Source organism: Glycine soja, chromosome 18, assembly GCF_004193775.1.
Source record: "Glycine soja cultivar W05 chromosome 18, ASM419377v2, whole genome shotgun sequence".
Lineage (NCBI taxonomy): Eukaryota > Viridiplantae > Streptophyta > Magnoliopsida > Fabales > Fabaceae > Glycine > Glycine soja.
In genome coordinates, this window is record NC_041019.1 from 52,667,830 (window position 1) to 52,691,230 (window position 23,401).

A 23,401-nucleotide genomic window follows, 5' to 3' on the forward strand; every position below is an offset into this window, starting at 1 on the left:
TCATCCTAATAACAATCATTAAAACCATATTAGTACTATAACATTGATTAAGGACACATTACCTAATAATGTAAAAAAACACAAAGGCCCATGGATATGAAGTTCACTAAGGTAGGTATAAATAGCTATGAGAATCTCGAGATAAATACATTATTCATATTCATTTAATACACTCATTTATTACTCTCGACCGATACTTTACTTGAGCGTTAGAATATTTTTTGTAAGTACCTTATTCCTTAGCTTGCTGAATAGTAGATTGAAAAAAAGGACACCTCGAGTAAAAGACACAAGGAGAAAAGTTTCATACTGATCCCCGTGTAGATACAAATATAATTTGAACTTCTAGATAACTTTGGCTCATGTATGTTGAATGGAAAATAATAAAGTTTCACATTAAATAAATAAAGAAAAGTTTTTTGTATAGAAAAATAAAGACAAGTTAAAGGATATGTAATTCTTTAATATTTATATATCTTTTAGACAAGTTAAAGGATATATAAATATTAAAGAACAAAGACCAAATAGTTTAATTTTTTTAAAGATTATACACTACTTATACTTTACATTCAACCTAAGTCCACTTTTTTACAAGGCTCATACTGATCAATATTTCACATTCTAACATAGTAGTGGAGAATAGAAAAAAAAAACACAAACATAAAACCTTTAAGATTGATTAGAGTTGTTGAGATATGATGTTAAGATATCATTATGATATGATTGTTTCCTTATTTACATTAGGATTGTTTCCTTATTTATGTTATTGATTTAATTTCATACTTTCTATTTTTATGTAATTTATTTAGCTTGATTATTATCCCTATAATTAAGGGATTAAATTATTACTATAATTAAACATTGATTACTATAAATGAACAACCAAAGGGATATTATCTTTAGGCATTTAGAACATACAATTCAAATATTCAAGTAGAGCACATCTCTTATGCTTGATATACATATAATTAAAAAAATAAACATTGAAATATTAATTTTGTCTATTTTGGTATAAGTTTCTTCTAGGGTTCGAAGTTATTTACCCAAAGTATGTAAGTGTGTAATTTGCCTACCCCTAGTCAGGGTTTGGCTTTTATAGTTATTTGAATAAGATATATCCTAATCATATCTTATATGCATTCAAGGGAGATAAAACATGATTAGATCAATCCCCACTTTGTAGGCTAAAGGATAAATATACAAATACAATATGATTAAAGTGATCTCCTAACAAGTAACAAGACATGACATGTGTCACATCATCCGAGTCGGGTCAAACAAAGGGGCTTTCTAGTATACCAAAAGAAGTCTCTCAATCAAGGTGAAGGGGCAAGAATGACATAGGTCCTCATTTGAGGTATCAATCCCCACTTTGCCAGGCTAACAGATAAATATGCAAATACAATATGATTAAAGTGAGAAGGGGCAAGAATGACATAGGTCTTCATTTGAGGTATTAATCATTTTGGTGCTCAATAACCCGTCATGATTTTGTCTTTATCTAAAGTCACCTTAGAGAGTTAAATGAGGGTGTTTATAAAGTACACTTGACTATGACCTTTAAGTGATGTGAGACTTTTGATGTATGACACAAGACCCTTAATCGAGACTAAGGGCAAAGTTATCTATGCCTTCCTTCTAACACCAATATTTCAACCTCAAGTTTGTTGGCATCATTAGGCTTGATTGGGGGCTACTACTCCAGTTCACGTAAATAGTCACATATGACTTAAGAATTAAGGTTAAGGGTAATTTATAAATATCATCTTCTCTTAACCCATTAAGACGCCTTTCGAAGACAACCATGATAAGCCATTAAGTACCAAAATAGACAATATCTCGGATGCAAAAAAAATTACTTTCTTTGCCTATAAACAATTCTAAACCAAACACTTAGGATTTAACATACAAAAACATTAGGTTTTAGAGAGACTTTTTCAAACCATTCTTGTTTATCTTTAATTAGATTATGTGTTTACACAACAACAATTCTTCTTTATCTATAATTATGAAAACTAGTTGACAATTATGATTTATAGCACTAATTGATTTTACATAGTTTCATAAATTATGCAAAGAAGTATTTGGCACAATTCGTAAAACGATTTTTGACCTAAAAAATGGTAAAAACATAATAACTTAAAAGAGAAAAAAGATAAAAAAAAAATACTAATTAGAACTCATAGAAGAACCGTAGCTCTAACTACTGTGGAAATAGAAGAAAAGTTGATCTTCTCATGGAAGCTATATGAGCACAAAATAAACAAAAAGAGAAAATCTTAGGGGGTGTTTGATTTGATTGTTTTTTGTTTTCATTTTCATTGAAAATAGAAAATGGTGATGAAAATGTGTTTGGTTGGATTTTTGAAAACATTTTCAATGAAAATGAAAACAGGAAACAACTAGAAAATGAAAAAAATAAAATCTCATTTTCAGTTGAAAACATGAACCTCATTTTGGGTAAAATAAAAACCCGGTGGAAAGGAATGTAATTTTAAGAAAATCTAAAAATAAAAAAAAAGACAATAAGTCAATATATCATAAATTTTCAGTGTTTTTATTTCCCGAAAATAGAAAACAATAAATCAAATCAAACATATTTTCAGACTTCAAATCTTTTGAAAATGAAAACAAAAAATGAAAATGCAAATCAAACACACCCTTAGTTGTCATAAGAGAGACTAGAATACCCAAAGTTCCCAAAGAGTTTTTAAACCTTTATTATTAATAAGGTTTTTAGAGTGAGCCTAAACATGGTAAAAACTAGAAATGGTAATTTTTTAAGTCCAAAAACTATAAAATAATAATTAAAAAGATTTCCAATTAAAATCTAAGAAAAAAATAGAAAAATCTTAATAGTATCCTAATTAATGCTCTTAATATTTTATCAAATATTACACAATCTGCCTCTTTAAACATTGGATTCTTTTATAGGTGTTTATGGGCCGATTTGGTTTGGATTTAGGGGAAAATAAAATTCAAACCAATTGATTTTAATTGGTTTATATTTTAGAAGTTTTTTTTGTTAACTTGAACCAAATCAATCTCATAATGAACAAGTTGGTTTTGTTTGGATCATCAAATATCCAATCATTTTTTTTAAGGAAATAGTTTTGATAAAAAATAAAACATAACATGATTTTGTCTCAATTTTAACAAATAATGATGTCATAATATAATGAAAGTAATATATTTAAATGTTATTAACATATAACCAACTAACTAATAAATTATAAAAAAATAACACATACTTAATTTATTAAATCATAAATATCCATCTATGTATGATAATTAAAAGGAAATAAATCAAATCATACAACATAAATCTTGACTTTGAAGGTAAATGGAAGTAAAACAGAATGAAAATATTCAAAAGAACATAATAGTAGGTAAATTAAACATTGAAAAAAAGTATATATATAGTTGGTTTGGTTCAATTTGGTTTGGACTTGAAAATTTTGAATTTGATATCGAAATTAATCAACTAGCTTGGTTCAGGGACAACCCACGGAGAAATTCTAACCAATTTAATTAGTAGTTTAATCTGGATTGTCAGGTTTATTGAATTGATTTGGACCAATAAATATTCCTATATTTTTCTTTTAATCAATCATTTTTTTGAACAATCCTAATAAGCTCCAAGATGAAATTTTCCTTTGTTGTAAAAGGTAATTAATAAAAAAAATCTAAAAAGATAAACATATATTTAATATCTTAAGAAAATATCCTAAATATAGAAAAAAACTGCAAAAGCTAATACAAAAATAGTAAAATAATATAAAAAGTTAAAAATAATATTTAATTTATTCATAAATTATTCTCAAATATCTTATTTTTTTAAAAAGAATAAAATATGAACTAAATGCAATGTATTATTTGTGGACTTTAAGAATAATAATCTTAAAAATTAAATCAACAATGATTCTTGATTCATTGAGAGCGTAAATTTATTTACATTGATAATGCATATAAATTAAAATTTTTCTTTGACATCTAATTTAAACTTTTTTTAAAAAGGTCAAACCATACCTCAAATAAAAACAGATTATATTAAATAAACCATGTAATATTTTTGCCCCCACAAAACAAAAGTGAACAGTACTGAGCCCAATGGGCTTTTGAAATTTCACTTTCAACCAACCGTAACGGTAGGAAACCCAACGGCTATATTTTCATTATCCCGTTCTCTCCTAAAAAAAAAAAAACACAAACTTCGTTTTCTTCCAAACACCAAAACCTAGAACAACTCTTTCAGTCCACTGCGTTTCAGAAGAAGAAAAAGATTAAAATTTGACAATGTATTTTAGTACCCTCTTTCGTGATTAAGCAGAAGAAACCAAATGGGGGTTGGTGGTAATTTCTGGGACCTGCTAAAGCCCTATGCGCGCAAAGAGGGTTTTGATTTCTTGAGGAACAAGCGAGTTGCAGTGGACCTTTCGTTCTGGATTGTTCAGCACGAGAATGCCATCAAGGCCACGCATGTCAGAAACCCCCATCTAAGGCTTACCTTCTTCCGCACCATCAATCTTTTCTCCAAGGTTCTATACCCTAGAAAATGTGATAGAAATTTAGGGAACTTTTTGGCTAAAGGAAGATTTTGTGTTTTTTTTTAGGACCCTTTTGATTGAATAAGGGAAAAATTGAGATTAATTGGTTGGTTTAATCAAATTATTGTGTTATTACCTTTTTTGGTTCTGCTTGGTTGTTGAGTATGATTCTCGAGTAAAAGTTTAACCCATTAGGGTCGGCCTAGTGACCAGGGATTTAAGTAGTTTGCATGAGGTCTCAGTTTCAAACCTTCAACCCCTATTACCGTTATTGTACACATAAAAAAAACACCGATTATGGTTTAATGATTTAGACTTAATGTACTTATTGGTAGTATTGGATTTGATTGTCATTCATTGTGAATGGGGGTAATCTAAATTAGTGTTCCTTTTATTTTTGTTGCAGACTTAATGTACTTGTTAGATTGTGGTTCCTCTCTAATGTTGGAAATTTCCAGCAGGAGAGAGATACACACAAAGAGACTGGAGAGGATACACAATCCTTATTGTTAGTATTTGATTGGAGTGTCATTCATTGTGATGGGGGTTAATCTAAATTAGTGTTTCGTTTATTTTTGATACCTTGTATGTTATGTTATGTTGGATATGGAATGGTTAAAGAAAGGATGGACGTGGTGTTTGATAATGATGAAATGTTGTTTCTTGTAGTTTGGAGCACTTCCGGTGTTCATTGTTGATGGGACTCCATCACCGTTAAAATCACGGGCCAGGATTGCGAGATATTTCCGGTCTTCTGGCATTGAATTGGCTAGCTTGCCGGTGCCTGAAGAAGGTGTTTCAGCTGAGAGGAACCACATGTTTTCAAGTCATGTTCAAAAATGTGTGGTGCGACATTTGCTTTACCTTGATTACCATCAACTTGAAACTATTCTGCCAATTCTATTTTGACATTTTTCTGCTACACACGTGCATTATTCCAAATTTGCTTTCTTAGTGCTTACTTATATATCTTATACCAAGAACACTTCTTTAGTTTTTAGATATGGATGCAGGTTTGTCGTATTTGTTTTCTGATAGTTACCTGTTCTCCGGTGATAGGAACTGGTTGAACTACTTGGAATGCCTGTGCTAAAGGCTAAAGGAGAGGCTGAATCACTCTGTGCTCAATTAAATAGTGAAGGTCATGTAGATGCTTGCATCACAGCCGACAGTGATGCATTCCTCTTTGGGGCCAACTGCATTATAAAATGTTTCTGTCCCAACTTCAAAGTAAGTGACCATCTTCATTGTATTTTCTTTATATTTCATTTCATCTCTTGGCAATTTATTATTTTAAATATGATTTATCCATTTGAATACAGTTCTTGCATCTATCTTTGCTTAGTCCTTATTAAATGGTATCATGAAACTTGATACATAGGGGTTATAAGGTTGCCTTGATGGGAGAAGGGAGGGAGGAGATGTTGTGGGTTCAAATCCCCTAACTAACTAAATTAACAACTAACACTTGCCGATATAAAAAAAAAATGAAACTTGATACATATATTGGCTGATCACTTTAATTTTGACTTTTCATAGCCTGCATACTTGTTACAAACTCATGATTATCTTTACTGATATAGTTTAAAATTAAATTTATGATATCTATCAAAGGCACTTCATGTACCCCTTGCTTCTTCTTCCTCAACTGGTCATATTATAAAATGAATTGCTCACTTGCTTTTCCATTATATTTTTTCAATTTTGAGAAATTCATTGCATGCAGGAACCATTTGAATGCTACAATATGTCTGATATTGAAGCTGGACTTGGATTGAAGAGGAAACACTTAATAGCTATCTCTCTTTTGGTTGGAAATGATCATGATATAAAGGGTGTTCGAGGGATTGGGCTTGATACTGCACTTCGTTTTGTTAAGGCTTTTAGTGAAGAAGATATATTGAATAGGTATGAATCTTTCAATGTGATAAAACATATATATCATCTGAAATATTTAAATGTTATGGAATGGTTGGCTTAATTTTACTTTTTCTCCCTCTAGTTTGGATTGCACAACTTTGGTATCTCAAGTTTTTTTTTGAGCTAATTACGCATTACTTAAAACCCTCAAATTATTATTTTTCTATCCTAATATTTGGGGACATATGATTGAATTGGGACATGAAATCATTTTTAAAATTTAGAAGCAAGAAATTTAATGGAAACTTGACAAAAATTGATTTGAGTTAAGAATGAGAATTTTTAGGAGGTTGAAGAAAATTGATATTTTTTTTTTTGGGGGGGGGGGGGGGGGGAGGAGCAAATTTCTCCAAGAAGTTACTATTGTAATATTTAACAAGCTCAAGGGATGTCTATCCATTTCATTAAACCTTTAATTTATATGTTGGCCTTTCTGTTTATAAATGAAATAGTGGTAGTAAAGTGAGACTTGACAATCTGACAATGAGCTATAATGCAGATTACATGAGATAGGCAAAGGGAATACTTCACAAATTCCCATCTGCATTAAATTTGAGGATGATATGGATATGGATGGGAACTCCCTAAATAGAAAACAATCTCACTGTTCACTCTGTGGGCATCCAGGCAGCAAAAAAGATCATATGAAATTTCCCTGTGAATTTTGTGTCACAAAGGCTGATGAAGGTTGCCAGAGAAAACCAGAGGATTTTAAATGTGATTGCTTCTCCTGTGATATGGTATGACCTTACAATCAGAAAGTATTTCAGAAAGCCATGTCACTTTTTTTGGTTTTAAATTTGTTGTTTCACTTCTAGTTGAATTAAATGTTGTTAACATGTTGTACCTCAAAAATATAATTTGCTGTAAAATTATTCCTTTTTATAATTTCCAATAACACTTAATAACATTTGATTGGCAGAATAGGAAACATAAGGAGAAAAAAAGACTGAAAAATTGGCACACAAAAATTTGTCACAAGATTGCAGAGGAGCCAAACTTTCCCAAGAATGAAATCATTGATATGTATTTGTGCAATGACAATGGTTAGTTTTCTGGTAATTTGAAAATGATATACTCTGTTAGGGTTGGTTATGTGTTTTATTGTATTGTCACTCATACTATATTTATACCTCTGCAGCAAGTGATGGCCCACACATTGTATGGGGAAAACCGAATATTGAGATGCTGATTGATTTTTTAAACTTCCATCAGCATTGGGAACCAGCTTACGTTCGACGGATGATGTTTCCTATGATGTCAACCATCTTTTTGAGAGATATGACAACAACTACAGAAGAGACTATGTTATTTGGGCAATATCAGTTTGATTCCATAGAACGTGTCAAGATGAGATATGGATACCAATTTTTTGTGGTCAAGTGGAAACATGCAGGGGTTAACATTTCCTGTAAAGTTCCATTGAAGGAATCAAGTGTGCAACAGGATGCTATAATAGAGCTTGATGAAACGGTGGATCTACTGGATGACTGTGATGTTCCAGAGATTCATGAAGACAGTGGGTGTCGTTTTCTGCTTACTGATGAAAATATGGACCTTGTAGGTGCTGCTTTTCCAGCAGAAGTCAAAAGGTTTTGGCAAGAGCAGGTGTTTATTATTTCCCATCTACCCTTTGTTTAAGCTTTGTCATTTTAATATCCACGCATCCTAATTTTTGTTATCTCAATCTTGGTTACATTTAAGAATTTGAAACTGAATCTGAGAAGTATGTAAGGATTTTAGTATAATAATTGTAGCAGTTGGTAGAAGAGATTCAAATTATCACAGGGAAATTATAGAAAAAGTAGTATTAGTAAAATATGTTCAGGGTCAACTATCCACGTTGCTCTTTATCAATGTTAAAAGAGTGACTAATTGATTAGTCACATTTCAAATACTTTTAGAATTCTTTTTATCATTTTACCTTGAATACATTTATATAATTAATTATCAAGAAATGGTTGGTGCTTGAAATTTGCAGGAACTGAAAAGAAGAAAGAACTCAACATCAAGATCTCAAGAAAATGAAAAATCACCATCACCAAACTCAAGAAGTATTCAGCTAAACATTACAGAGTTCTACCCATCAACCAAAGTTAAACATCGTCAATCAAAACAAGGAGGAGGAGAGTCATCCAAGATTGCTGATAGTCAAGGCAATGAGGGCTCAAAAATGAAAAGGAAAATGTCAAGTCCTGATAAGATTCCAAAATCTGTGAGGCGTCGCCTTTTGTTTGATTAGTATGTATATATGCTTGAGTTATGATATCTACTGACTTAGTGACTATAGAGTTGTATTGACCTTATAATTTTGTTACGGTTGAATACAGGTCAGTGAGTATATATTTAACATAATATAAGTTTGCAGTCGTATATATTTAACATAATATAGTTTAGTATATAGTTTTCTTTTTTTCGAATTTCTAGATTTTTGAGTTATCCAACTGATGAATATGTGAGCATTAAAAAATGTTGGTTAAATTACTTTATTCCTCTTATTATTTTAAGGTTCAATTAGGTCTCTTTTTTAAAAAGTAGATCAATTATGTCCTTTATTTTTAAAAGATTAAACTAGATCTTTTATTTTTCTAAATGTGTTCAATTTGGCCTTATTTAAAATCAATTTTGTTCTCATTTAAATTTTTTGGAGCAAATAGAAGAAAATTGGGAAAGGAAAAAATAGCAGCCCGATCAATTTCTGTTATTTATATTCATTTATGCTTCTTCAATTTGTGATGCTCTAGCTTACTTTTGCTTCTTCAATTTTGCGTAAATGAATTTTGGATGCAATGCGCATAAAGTATCATTGACTTTATGACTACCAAACAGGTAATAAAAATAAATCTCTAAGAAACTTCTAGGAATGTTAATTGGGAAAGGGAAAAATATCAGCCACTCAATTTTTGGTGTCTATAGAATACGTTTGGATAGAGAATTTTAATTGAAAAAAATAATTTATCAGAGAATTTGAATGTTGTAATCTAGAATTCATTATTTGGATTTTTTTTGTGAAAAATTTAAAATTTTGGAATTTTAAAAAATAAAAAATATTATAAATGTAGGGAGCAACACATATAACTAGCACATGAATCATATCTTCTTTTTTCATTCATTTTTTTTTTCACTCATAATTTTAATTTTTTTTATCCAAACACAAAATTTTAAAAATAAAAGAATTTCAATTGAAGTATTTGAAATTCTTAAAATTTAAATTTTTTTCCCATCCAAACACATTCTTTCAATTTCTGATAGTCTAGCTCACTTAGGCTTCTTTAATTTTGCGGAAATAATTTTGGATGCAATGTTTATAAAGTACCACTGAGACTAATATGTAAGGAACATGAGATTTTATGACTACGGAAACAAGTAATAAAAAAATCAGGCACAAACTAAATTTGCACAAATAAAATCAGGCACTACCTCAAAAACATGGAAAAATATCTGATAACTGTATTCCACCCAAGGTATGAACAACTTGGTTTTCTTCACGTAAAATATGAACCTAGATAATATGACACGTGTTGATGAATATTGTGAATCTTCTTCAACAACCTTTAATCAATTCGAATCAAACAATTGTCATTTTAATTTTCTTACCTAACTATCAACTTTGAAAACAATTGAACAACATAGGATAAAGAGACAACACTGTAGTATTTGTATATATGTGGTAAGTTTCAAAATAGATAACAGTGGAAGTAACGAACAACCAAACATGTCTCCTTCATCATTGTGCTCTCTTCAAACGTTCCCGCCAATATCTCACGCATTGCTTAACCGCCACCACAAACCGGCGCACGATAGCACCGCCGGCGTACGGAGAAGAACGCCTTACGTAGTTTGCGCTGAAAAAGGCAGCAGAGCTTCGACGCGAAGCGCAGATGATTACCACGCCACTCTCAAAGCTCTCAACTCCAAAGGCAGATTCCCAAGAAAATCACTTGGCCAGGTTTCCATCTTTTTCTGAGAAATTTTGGGATGACCCATTGTGTTGCAGTGCTCCAAAATTCATTTTTTTCTTCGTTTCTGAGGTATTTTTATGGAAATTGTAAGGAGTGCTTCGTTGGGGTGTTTCATCGAACAGAGGGTGGGTGGGTTCATGGGGTGCTTGGTTTGACCTGAATTTTGAGCTGTAGCACTTTAAAATCCAATTTTGTGTATGTTGCGTTTTTGGAATGATTTTGGGGGAAACTTTTGAATACTTCTTTTGGGTCTGTTATCGAACAGACGGTGTGTGTGATTGGCTGCTATGGTATGATCTGGATTTTGTGTTTTAGCTCACCAAAATCTGATTTTATGTTTTGGTTTTCTTGTTTGGACTCAGAAATTGTTTTGGGGGGCTTGGTGTGAACTGAATCTGCTTCTGAAGTTTTTGCTGATTTGGTTGTTGATGTAATTTGTAGCATTATATGTTGAATGCTGACATAAATGACCAACTTGCCGGTGCGGCTGGTGTTGAACAAGGTGATGTGGTGTTGGAAATTGGGCCTGGAACTGGTTCCTTGACTAATGTTCTTTTAAATTCGGGAGCATTTGTTCTTGCAGTTGAGAAGGTTTGTTGGTTTTCATCTCTTCTGTAGAACTAATCCTAATACAACAATACTCACACTCTCATGCCTTCCTTGATTTCTTAGTTTCTTTTCAGTTTGTCAACAACGAGCCAGTTAGTTGTACATGTTTGCACATGTGAATGCATGTAAATGAGTTTGTTTGTGTCTTTTTGGTTTGCATTGTTGTTAATTTCTATATCTTCATAATTTAAATATTTGTTGGTCACCCTGTAACTTGTGTAAAATTTCCAACTTTGTGGTAAGTTAGAGTGGTGATTCTTCATTGTTGTCTTGTACTTCAACTCAAGTTTATGTTTTTGTGTCTTTCATGTGATTCAGGATAAACACATGGCTGCCCTTGTGAGTGAAAGATTTTCAAGTACAGGAAAGTTAAAGGTACAAGTCATGGTGAATAAACTTTATATTGCATTATTGCAAATTAAGTTTCTCAAGAATTGAGCTATAATTCAGTTACCATATAATTCAGATAGAAGCTCAATATGCACTATAGTTATACTAGCTGACGACATTCCACATTGAGATGTAGTTACTTATAGTCGTAAACTGCTAATCAAGATTATATCTTTCATGACATTTATTGCACAATTGGGATTACTAATACTCCTTGTCTGGCCCTTCTTCTTGGAGTCAGAGGCTGGAACCACATTTACTGTGGTATTTTTCCCTCTGTTTCTTCTTATTGCATATAAAAGTTATGCCACACCTTGTAATTTTTTCATAATTCTTGATATTTCAGCTCATTTGTTACTTCAGTTTGTTCATAGCATTGCCTGTCTAAATTTCATCTTCTAGTTTCTGTGTCAAATGTCATATTTTTATGCTAAAATTATGATGACTCAGCACCAGTTTTGCTGTATAAATTATGATTTATCTTGACATTTTGATAAAACACTGTAGGTTTTGACAGAGGATATTGTCAAATGTCATGTGCGCTCTCATATGTCATCATTGGTTGGAAGCATAAACCCAGAATCTAGAAAAGCAAAAGTGAGGACTCTACTTCCTAAATTAGCAGACATTATTTAGTCATTTGCCAACTTTTAGAAGTCATGCTTGCTTCATCTTATTCATTTTGTTTTTTGAGAAAAAAATTGCCAAGGCTTTGATTTTATGATCTCCACAGTTCAAATTATGTTAGAAGCTTAAGCCTTACAACTACATAGATATAATAATATTGTTAAAAAAATTCATGGTTCTTGAGTAATTATGGCGTGTCAATTTGGGAAGGCCCACTTTGAGCCATGCAAAATTTGGGCTGGACCTGATTTGATGTGGACTGACTATTTGGTGGCCCAGACATCCCTATGCAGGTCAGCTCACCGGTCCGATGCATTAACTAAGAACAAAAAAAAAAATCCTTAGCAAAGTCTTTCTAGACACAATACAGGAGTTTTTTCATAGTAAACTTTTCAGATACCTCTGGAGTCATAAGAAATCATTTGAAAATAAATATTACTATTACCACTTAATGAAGGAGGTTGAACTGAGCCTGTCATTCTACTCCACTCATCACTGTAAAAAGAAGAAAAAGAAATCTTATTGCACTTTGCATGGGTAGCAGAGGGGACTTCAGTGTGTAGTTGGTTAGTTCACTTGTTTTATTTATGCTTTATATTTATGCTAGCATGCTCATGCTTGTTGTGAATCTTCCACTATCAAGATTACATTCCTAATTGTTTGTAGGTGGTTGCCAACATTCCCTTTAATATCAGTACAGATGTGATCAAACTACTTCTACCAATGGGTGACATTTTCTCAGAAGTGGTTCTGTTGCTCCAGGTTTGAATTGATAGCTCTCTAGTGTCTATATAATTTATTTAGTTTTATACTTTTTCTCATTTCCTCTTAACCTCTAATTTTTCCATCCCTATCACTCAACCCCTACTGAGTACCCACCATTTACTTGATCTGAAGTTCGAGTGCTTCTCATGTTTATTGTTTTTGCATCTTAATCAATATTACCAGCTTCAAGCATGGATACCTTAGTAGGATGGAGAAAGAAATTTAAAAATTAGAAAGCTGAAGGTAGGGCCTAATTATTTATGAAATGATCAAATTTATTCGCAAGAACTTTGTGAAACTTGTATAACTTGGAGACTTAAGAGACTTGTTAAAGATATCCAAACTCCAAAGGCCATGCTATGTTTTCTGTGTCTTTTTTTTTTTCGTTTTTGAGCTCTCATCTTGAAAGTGTGAACTTTGGCATATGATAAGGTGTAGCCTTGTGATATAGGGAATGAGGCTTTTGAGTCACAAAAATAGCCTCTTCGATTACAAGATAAGGCTATAACTATATATATATCTCACCTTCAACTGAGTGTGTTTTGAGCCAGTTTGTATCAGCCTCCTTTTTAAGGTTTTGATTCTTTTAATCTTTTTTCTTTGAAATTAACACCTCTTTGGAATGTAAGTAACACTTCCAATAATAAGGGAAACTTCATATAAGATCAGTTCTTACTAACCAGATCAAACCAATGCAGGAGGAGACTGCTGTGCGCTTGGTAGTGTCATCACTCCGGACCCCTGAGTATCGTCCCATCAATGTATTTGTTAATTTCTACTCAGGTACATTTGTAGTGCAAAGAGTGTAGTATTATGTTAAGCTATCCTTTTACAATCAAGGATCATAAGTTTTCCTACGAAAAGCAAAAACCGATCCAGTTATAGAAAAGATTGAACTCTCAGACATGGCCTTAACCTCTGTTAGTATTTACGACACAAGGAGCTGTAAATAAAGTAAATGCTGCTAAAAATATTGTTTTTACTGCTTTGCATGTGGTTTCTTAAGGAATAACTTATGCATCAAAATGCAACCAGAGATTTTGTTATCCATTGCCCACAATTTGGTTAGTTTTATGCTGAAGTTCTGATTTTCCTTTTCAGATCCAGAGTACAAACTTGAAGTCCCAAGAACCAATTTTTTCCCTCAGCCTAATGTAAGTGATCTGATATTTAATTGTGCCTGTAAGATCTTGATTGTGGCATTTTGATTTAATGCACTTGAGAACGGATAAATTATAAATTATCAATTTACAACTCATTTTCATATTTGTGTAGGTTGATGCAGCTGTTGTCTCATTCAAGCTGAAGCTACCCTCAGAATACCCCCAAGTTTCTTCCACTAAAAGCTTCTTCTCAATGGTAATCCTTTTCCCAGCATTTACTGTCATGCATTGAGTTTCCAGGGATCTTCATCTTTAATTTCATTTGAAGTATCACGCACTGACATATCCCATGATGCTTGAGCCACTGAAGATATCCGTTTGTTAATGTTTTCTTCCTTACAGCTCATGTTAACCAAGATAATGTTACAAACCTCTTCCACCATTTCAATGACACTTCAGTCCTATGCATTTATAGGTTAATTCAGCATTCAATGAGAAGCGTAAGATGCTGCGCAAGTCACTTCAGCACATATGCACATCACTTGAGATCGAAGAAGCTTTAACTAGCATAGGTCTTCTAGCCACTGTAAGTGACCAGTGTGTGCTACTCTTTTTAATTTGTTTTTATTTTTATGCCCTCACTAAACTTCATCAGTTCTGGAATTTTTTTTCTTAAGGATTCTGCTGACCCACATGAACTTCTGATGTTTACAGTCAAGGCCAGAGGAACTAACATTGGATGATTTTGTAAAGTTGCATAACTTGATTGCCAAGGAGTAGCAATCTGGATTACTGTGGAATTGAAGAGCAACCTCAAGCAGAAGAAGGCCATAGAGATTCATATATTCATAAGGCTCTTTGTTGCAGCAGACCTAGAGAACCAAAGTTTTAAGGAGAGCTATGCTATGACATTCAAATTGGGAATACATTAAGATTCCAGCAGTTTTCTTCTACCAATCTTTCAAGCACAGGGGCATGTTCATATCTGAAAAAGTTTGCAGCTCCGAACCTAAATTATGTGCATTCTGTGAATGTAATTAGACTGGACACCCTTGTGCAATATACAGCTTGTAAGTTAAACAGCCATCAGAGGCAGTATAACTGGATTGAATCAATCACCTTACACTGTAAATGAAGAGCAGTCTATTATTCTTGAAGCTGAAACAAATACTTGCCTCGTTATAAAGGGAAAATGAGGATATGTTTCCAATTTTGTTCAAATATTATAAACATCTACCTACCAAGGTTTTAAATTTTTTATCTGTGATTGCTATTTCAACTGCAACATCAAGGTTTGTGAAGTGTCCGTGACCGCAAGATCAAGTTCTGCACCGAAATTTGAATCTTTGACTACAACTAATAATTTACGTTAACCTATAAAATGGTGTATGAAGATAATTTGCAAAAAATAATCAGATAACTGAATGCTATTTTTATACACAATCAGAAAGTCTGCAAAGAACCAGCATATCCCTTCGTTAATTTATCCATCCAGAGCTAACTCTACATCCCAAATCAGAAGAATCTAACTAAGAAAATTGACAACAATATTATTACAGTCCTGTTTAGATAAATTTTTCAATTAGAAAGAAAATGAAAATATTTTTTTTCCATAAACTACAAATAATTTTCCATATCTAACACATCATGATCATGATCACACTAGCAATGAAACTGGTGTACAAGATCCAATGCCCTCAACCTCACAGCATATGGATCATAGTCACTGTCACTAACCCTCCCCACAAACCCATCCTCGGAAACAACCCGCTTCTCCGCCGCAGCCGCGGCGGCGGACGGCGAAAGTGGCCGTTTGGGGCGCTTGTTCTTGATGAAGCAGTGCCTCATTTTCTCCTCAACCTTGTCAATGATGCACTTTGAAGTGGTCTCTTCATCATCACCATCGCCACCGTCCTCGACCTGCATCGGCTCGGCGTCCGTGGCGGAGGACTCGGCGGCGGGAGGAGGCGAGGGGAGGGCGGCGAGGAAGACGGAGAGGTGGCGGTGGGCGTGGTGGAGGGAGGAGTGGATTTGGTGGAGATGGGTGGGGTTGTTAGTGGATGAAGGTAACAACTGTTTTGCCATGAAAGTGGCTTGTTGAAGAGAGAAAATGAGGTCTTGTATTGATGGGGGTGCCTCTTCCATTGGAAAAGATCAAGTTTTTGGTTTTGGGTGTTTCTGGGAACACAATTACGAAATTGAGGTGTGTGTGTTGTGTTGGGGTGATGTTGTTAAATGAAGAGTGTATCTGTATGTGTACTTGGTGGCGTTTGTAGCGGAAATTGAGGATGTTTTTTGTTTTGGGAAAAAGAAAAACATTATTGGGGGCGTTACTGACATTATTTTTCTCGAAGTCGGATGTAAATTGATGGATGTTTTTTCAATCAGTGTTAGACATCTCTAACAATGTGTTTGGTGAACAGAAAAGAATAGAGTAAAAGAAAATAGTTAGGTGTGAAAAGAACAGAAAATAAAAATAAAAATACAACTTGCTTGGTTCAAGAAAAATGAAAAACAAATAGAGTGAAAGTTAACTTTTCTGCATTATCATTAGTAATAATAATATAAAAAAATAAGGAATAGTGTAGCTTAATTAACTATGGGGTCAGAGTTAGGGATGGGAAATAAAATTTATATTTCTTGATAAAATTGATTATGAATAAAAGATGAATAGTTTGAATAAATATTCATAGATAATATGATCTGATATTCAATATATATATATATATATATATATATATATATTAATATTAGTTAGAAAATAAATCCTAATTTATTTAACTTCTTCATTTCTTTGTTCTTTGATCAAATTTTATAGCAAATAAAGAATTTATTTGATAAATTATCTATTAAAAGATTCACATTTTTTTTAAAAAATGATTTTTTTTTTAATTTGAAGTATTCGCATATACTCATGGATATAAAAAAATTTATAGATAATTTTCAAACAAATACCCAAAGGTAGTAGATACCGATTTTTCCCATCTAGCAGATTAATTAGACTTGAATTGAGTATAGTTCTATGCATACTAACTAGAAATATTATAGTCTTCATCACACCGTAAAATTGAATATTTCTTATCTAATTCTGCACTACCAAACAAAAAGAAATAATTTTTTTCTTTTACCTAGATTTTCATTCTTTCCTCATATTTCTATAATAATTTGATAGAAATTATTAAATGGTGTAGGATTATTACTTCATCCATGATTTCAACCAATAATCACTCAACATATGATAAATAAATAAATAAAACTTGCTAAAGGATTATCAGGTTATCCTTGTTTTAAGGAATCTTATGAGATTTGAAAATCCAACTTTATCAATCTAATTGCAAATCTCGTGCAAATCCACAATTACTGCTCCATCATCAATTCATCAAGTCGACCCTCTTCCTCGTTTACGCATATTCACCAGATAAAAATGAATGCTGGGATAATCACGATGCAACATGGAATCGTTATAAAATTAAGTCCTGCAAAATAATTGTTTAGTTCCAGTAGAATTACCCATTGTTCAAGGGATAAGAAATATTCGATATTGCCAACAATAACATATAGAAGGTGGCTAACAATATTAGACTAAACTAGGTGACCCCCAATGTTATCCCAGTTTCAAATGTATTGCTATTCAATGAAATTAAAGCTTTTGAGATCATTATTTAGAATAAACTCACAACATTGAAATAATTAATACGGTGGAAACAACAATGAATTCAAGAAAACAAAATTATTATATTATGACATCTTTGAATTCAATGAGCGACTTCATTCTATCAAACAAATTCGACTAAATCACTAATTCACCGGTTGTTTCTTAGTACAACAATGGCAGAACCGCTTTATGGTTTCCACTGATGTGAAAGAAGGTATATGAACTAGTTATTTTATGAATAAAATTTCATATGAATCCATAAGATTTGCTAAATTGATAATTGATAAAGGAGGATTTTTAATTTTATAAGATCCCTAAGGATAATACTATTAATCATTTTGAGTATCTCTTTGATTCCATGTGTCGCAATAGTTATTGGTAGACACCACCACCGATGACATGATGAATTGATTTTTCATTCCAATATCTCTCTTTGATTCCACGTGTTGCATAAAAGAAGGTATTAAAAATATATGATTTTATATATATGTTAGTTGCAACAAATACGGAGAACTGATTTTTTATTTGAGTACTTAAAGTTTTTTTTGGTTGATTTTGTTGTTTATATATGTTAAAAGCTTTGAAAATAATCTTTATTATTATTTATTAATGATGTAATAATTAAGAATAGATGGGTATATTTTTATTTTCTTTAAAGAATGGTTCTCAAGCTCTGTTAATCAACATTTTTAGAATAAAGGGGGGAAGACAGATTATTTTAGTTCACCTGTCTTCAATTTATCCTTCCAAACTGCGTACTATTATACTTTCTCTATATGTGTAGCTAACTATATCACCTCAGAATAAGTAAAAGAATCAGGATCACAAAATTATGCAACATGAATATTGCAGTCTCACAGAACTCAAATTAAAAACGATGCTTAAAAAATCATTGCTAGCGGAAAAAAAAAAATCCATTTTTTAGTTTTGCTGGACATTTTGTTTAAATAAATTGAAAGAGACTTAACTTTTTTTACTGTAATTTATCTAAAACATTGTGTATGCCTGGTTGCTTCTATCAGAGTATCTCTAACAGAAGTACTTTTATATAAGTTGTTCAACTTTAACTTTAAGTAATATTACTTAATTTTTTTTCATTAAAATAGATTACACAAAATTACTTAAAACATTTATAACATAAATAACATTTTTCATGTAATATTAGACTCGTAAAATTAATTTAAATATTTACTTTAACAATCTTAGTATTAAAATAAATTTTTATATAAAATATTTAAATTTATATAAAATTATAAGACCCACACAATTAAGATAATTAACCACTTATCTATCTAATTATCTATTTTAGATGCTGTTAAAGGATACGAACTTTTTGCATATTCGATTGGCTCCCATTTCAACATTACTTATTAAAGGACCTATCCTGCACATAATGATAATTTATGACAAGAACATGACTTTCTCTTTGAATTCTCTATAATATTTCAATGTATGACTTTGTTTATTTATTTTTTATTAGTCAATGAATGGCTTTAGAGATATACTAGTATTTGGTATAATATTTCAATGTGCAGTTATTGTTGTTGCTGCAGAGGACCTCCATTTGTTTTAAAGACATGAAAGAACTTTCTGCCATAAATATTATTAAAAGTGGATTTGCAATAAATAGGAGAAATGATTGCTTAAGCAGGTATCGATACATTTCTAGTTCTGAAAAGTATAAAATCATGCAATATGTTAAAATCATTAAAGCAAGTAAAAACAATTATAAACAACATACCGAGCCTTTTCTCAGTAAGTACGTATCAAGCATTGCCACAATATTCTACTCTGAATCAAGTAATTGTGTTTTCTTAATGATTTTATTTCTGTCATACTGATATATATTATCCCACTATCCTAAAATTTTAGATCCATCCGATGATAAAAACAAATTAAAAGCATTATATAGAAAAACTTTCCTACTGAAAAGTAATTGGACAAGAATAAAAATATATAACCAAACATTTGTTTAATCTATAGCAAGAAGAGTGTGCTTGCTTGTTCGCTGTGACCTACAATTGAGAGACTATACTTGAGTACTTGACTGTGTATGTTAAATGGAACTGAAAGCCTCTTGGTTGAACTTCAAAGTAGGGATTGCATCAAGCAGAATAGGTTTGGATTCAGGGTCATTAACATGATGTTCTGGATATAAGAAAAAAAGAAAGAAAAATTAACATCTAAAGCAACCAATCTTAACATTACAAAATGACATAAACTAAATTACGAATTAGACAAAGTATATTTTCTTGTGATCAACCATTATTTGGAGGGTCCAAAAACATTCAAATTCATGAACTTGAAATTATACGACCAAACTTCTAAGTTTGAGAGTCAAGTCCTTCTCTGCTGAAGGTGAATGAATCTTTAGTTGACACATTAGGACTTCCCTGAAGAGTAAGACCTCCAACGAGACTTTTAATGCACCCTCAGCAAGTGAAAGAATCTTCTGCCATAGCTTCGCAGTGTGTAATTTCAAGGTTGAATCTACATGCTGCTGATGTTACAGCCTCTCCACCCCAAGAACTTGTCATCCCTAAATTGTGTGGTGTGAGGGAAAACCCTTGGTTAGACTATATGGAGTATGCAGTGCTCACTCATCTCATAATAAATACCCCTCTCTTCCATTCACAAAAGTACCACACACATCTTTTTCTTTGCAAATTATTTGCTTATTCTTTTTTCTTAGACTCTCAGCAATGTCAGGAAGAGTATCCATTGGAGATTTTGAGGACAGAAAGTTGAAGTGTTTTTGAAACACCTGTTACTGTCTTTGAAACATGACAAAAGCACCACTATGAGCGAGCCATTCTCCATGTTCACACCTTCAAAATCACGGAGTCCTTGGGAGAATTCAGGTTCTTCTTCAAAACCTGATGATACGCAACAAGGAGTTTCATAGTGTTCAAGGCCATGGAGGACACCAAAATGAACACAAACACCAAAACCGAAGAACCTTTTCTCCAAAGCTGTTCTTGTTCATTTTGGTGTCCTACATGGCCTTATACAGTGCAAAACTGTGTTGCATATCAACAACTTTTGGCACAGAACATGAATCATTCCCCTGGAGACTCCGTGTTTCGAAAGGTGTGAACACGGAGCATGACTCATTCTCTATTGCCATGTTTCAGAGATAGTAACAAAGTCCTCTTCTTGATCTTGCGGTTCAACTTTCTGTCCCTTAACATCTCGAAAGGATACTCCTTCGAACATTGTTGAGAGCCTAAGAAAGAGAAGATGAAAACATTTGCAAAGAAAAAGGCTTGTGTGGTGCTTTTGTGAAAGGAGGATATAGGGTTATTAATTATTATGAGATGAGAGTGAGCATTGCATCTAGAAGGAAAATATGCGCATGAAAATCACCTCATGCTAGACATGGTAATGGGGGTGCTTTTTCAACAAGAGCTAGAGATAAATGATTTTGGGTTTAGACCCAAAAAATATTCATGATCACCCTTTATCCATATTCACTTGCATCATCCATGTCAAGGGTTTTCCCTTGCACCACACAATTTTTGGATGACAAATTGATGGGATATGAAGAGGCTGCAACATCTGCATGGAAATTGAACCTTGAAACTGCATGCCTGGCTATGGCAACAGATCCTTCACTTGCTGAGAGAGCATTAGAAGTGTCGTTCGTGGTTCTTCTTCTCGTGTGTGAATTAAAGATTCACCTAAAGCAGATATGAACGACTGAGCTTGACTCTCAACTCTGAAGTTTGGTCATTTTATGCACGTAACGTTTCCATGCATACAGTTTAAGGCAATTCAGGTGGTAATATATAAATTACATGGGGAAAGGGAATATTCTAGAGAATCTCTTGAAAATGGAAACACGTTCCAGCAGGTGATAAAAGACCATGACAATGGGGAGAAATTTATGGAAAATGTACAACAGAATCAAGCTAGTATTGATGGAGAGGGAGAAGGACATCATAAGTAGGGAAAGATATGGCATGAGAAAATAATTAAGGAATACTGTACGTGAGAGAAATTATTAAGTAGATCCGGATTGCAATGTGTTCACAGTCTCCACCAATATTGTTATGTATTTATGTTTTTTAATTTATATTAATTACATATAATAACAATTTTTCTCATATATGTGGGATCAAAAAGTGCTAACTACCCAAACCAATGCACTACAAAATCTCAACCATTAAGTTAAAGAAGACAAAGAATGTGATTAATAGCCATATATTAGCTGTGGAGAATACAATGTTGCAAATATATGACGATGTAGATAGAGGTTAGGATCAATTCAAGTAATGATTGTGGTATATTCCTGATCACCACTCTGGGTTGATTAACTATAATGAAGTGAAAATATTGGAGGAAATACAATTGTCATGTTAATCAGTATTGTTAGGATATTAGTTAAGAAATTAAAATAAAAAATATTTATTATAAAAATTATAAAAAAATGTAAAAGAAGTTATAATACATAACATAATTTTGTGTATTTTAATATAAAAAATTCTCTTTTCAGTTTGTTAATTAATGTCCTAAGTACAGAGGTTAACATTTATTTTCTTATGTTTCTTCAGTTAATTTTGTTGAAAGTTTTACTGGATTTAATTGAACTGTTAAATATAGAGTGAACCACTCATGTTTTATCTCAATAAATCCAATTTAAAATATCAAATATTCATTCAAAGGCTCTAATTCATCAATGCGTGATGCAAAAAATCCATTTCCAGATTTATCTATCTTTACCAAGAATATCTTGGATTTTTTAAATCAAAATGATGTCTTAACACCTGTGAAATATAGACACCTCTAACTCTTATTCAAAGTGTTATCATGTTGGACGCAGTATGACATTGTCACTTGCCCGACACGTGTCCTATATTTCAACTTAGGTTTCAAACTAAAAAGTAATTTTTGTTAACTTAGACATTTAAGTTAACAATTTTTTAAGAAATCAATAATTTGTTATTATTAAAGTTATATTAAAATACATTGAGAATTACAACAAAAATATATTCTTAACACTTTTATAAAAAAAAAATTTTTAATACATAGATCAATATTCTTAGAACATTAATTAATACTTTTCATATATAAATTTTTTTTTCATCACAAAACTATTTTTCAAGTTATTAATTTTTAAAAAAAATTAGGGAAAAAATGTTATCTAGTGAATTCGGATTTTACTTTTTTTATCAATCTAGAACTTAAGAAGAAACGCAGAAAAAAAACTTAAGAAGAAATAATAATTTTTTTATTTGAACAAATTCCAGATTCCACTGTTACAAGAATTTGTTCCGACCCCAGTTTTAATGTCAACCGGTTATTGTCGTTAATCTGCATTAATTTTGAAGACTGTTTGTAGAGGTTTTTCTATGATATTGGTATGAAATTATTTCTATGGAAAATTGTAATTAATTTTTATTATAAATGATAAACATATATAAAATGAATATAATTTTTCTAACATAATTTATTTTATATTCAACCATCAACTAAAATTCAAATTGGGGATCATTTAGTAAAGTGGGAATCATTTAATAAAGAAACACAAATGGATGTACTTGTTGTCGGTTGTAGAGTTAACATTGGAAATTCTACTTCTTTGGCAATTATGTTCTAATTAAGAAGCAAATGAATTGCTATAATTTGCTGCTGGTGGATCTTAACTTCGTACCACATGCTCTGATAGCATTGTTTTTGTCAAAACTATTACTAAACCAAGAAAAAGGCAAGAATAGACGACAAAACAAATACGGTGCCGAGTAATGAAACATTGGACATTGATTGCTTTGCCACATTTGAGGGTGTTGTATAAATTGATGTGAAAATTCAGTATTTAGTTTC

At 32.0% G+C, this 23,401-nt stretch overlaps 3 protein-coding genes across 3 annotated transcripts; 2 read left to right on the forward strand and 1 right to left on the reverse strand.

Moving 5' to 3' along the window:
• The first annotated feature begins 4,198 nt into the window (after positions 1–4,198).
• LOC114395325 (flap endonuclease GEN-like 1) lies at positions 4,199–8,887 on the forward strand. Its single transcript, XM_028357071.1, has 8 exons — positions 4,199–4,538; positions 5,217–5,393; positions 5,607–5,777; positions 6,274–6,455; positions 6,967–7,207; positions 7,390–7,513; positions 7,609–8,075; positions 8,449–8,887. Exons 1-8 carry the CDS (start codon positions 4,341–4,343, stop codon positions 8,707–8,709), a joined length of 1,821 nt encoding a protein of 606 aa, XP_028212872.1. The 5' UTR covers positions 4,199–4,340; the 3' UTR covers positions 8,710–8,887.
• Positions 8,888–10,066: 1,179 nt separating this feature from the next.
• LOC114395386 (ribosomal RNA small subunit methyltransferase, chloroplastic-like) lies at positions 10,067–15,183 on the forward strand. The gene is made up of 10 exons (XM_028357153.1): positions 10,067–10,416; positions 10,871–11,020; positions 11,357–11,413; positions 11,936–12,025; positions 12,722–12,817; positions 13,519–13,603; positions 13,922–13,974; positions 14,096–14,179; positions 14,399–14,509; positions 14,638–15,183. Exons 1-10 carry the CDS (start codon positions 10,183–10,185, stop codon positions 14,701–14,703), a joined length of 1,026 nt encoding a protein of 341 aa, XP_028212954.1. The 5' UTR covers positions 10,067–10,182; the 3' UTR covers positions 14,704–15,183.
• A 402-nt stretch (positions 15,184–15,585) lies between these two features.
• On the reverse strand, positions 15,586–16,068 carry LOC114397401. The gene has a single exon (XM_028359445.1). It carries the CDS (start codon positions 16,066–16,068, stop codon positions 15,586–15,588), a length of 483 nt encoding a protein of 160 aa, XP_028215246.1.
• Positions 16,069–23,401: the final 7,333 nt, after the last annotated feature.

What these genes read in the sequence shown, in the direction of transcription:
- LOC114395325 (XM_028357071.1), top strand. Translation starts at nt 4,341, where the DNA reads ATGGGGGTTGGTGGTAATTTCTGGGACCTGCTAAAGCCCTATGCGCGC. An exon ending in GTTTCTGTCCCAACTTCAAA is followed by an intron (nt 5,778 to 6,273) that starts GTAAGTGACCAT and finishes CATTGCATGCAG; the next exon opens with GAACCATTTGAATGCTACAA. An exon ending in GAAGAAGATATATTGAATAG is followed by an intron (nt 6,456 to 6,966) that starts GTATGAATCTTT and finishes GCTATAATGCAG; the next exon opens with ATTACATGAGATAGGCAAAG.
- LOC114395386 (XM_028357153.1), top strand. Translation starts at nt 10,183, where the DNA reads ATGTCTCCTTCATCATTGTGCTCTCTTCAAACGTTCCCGCCAATATCT. An exon ending in CTAAAAGCTTCTTCTCAATG is followed by an intron (nt 14,180 to 14,398) that starts GTAATCCTTTTC and finishes ATGCATTTATAG; the next exon opens with GTTAATTCAGCATTCAATGA. An exon ending in GCATAGGTCTTCTAGCCACT is followed by an intron (nt 14,510 to 14,637) that starts GTAAGTGACCAG and finishes TGATGTTTACAG; the next exon opens with TCAAGGCCAGAGGAACTAAC.
- LOC114397401 (XM_028359445.1), bottom strand. Translation starts at nt 16,068, where the DNA reads ATGGAAGAGGCACCCCCATCAATACAAGACCTCATTTTCTCTCTTCAA.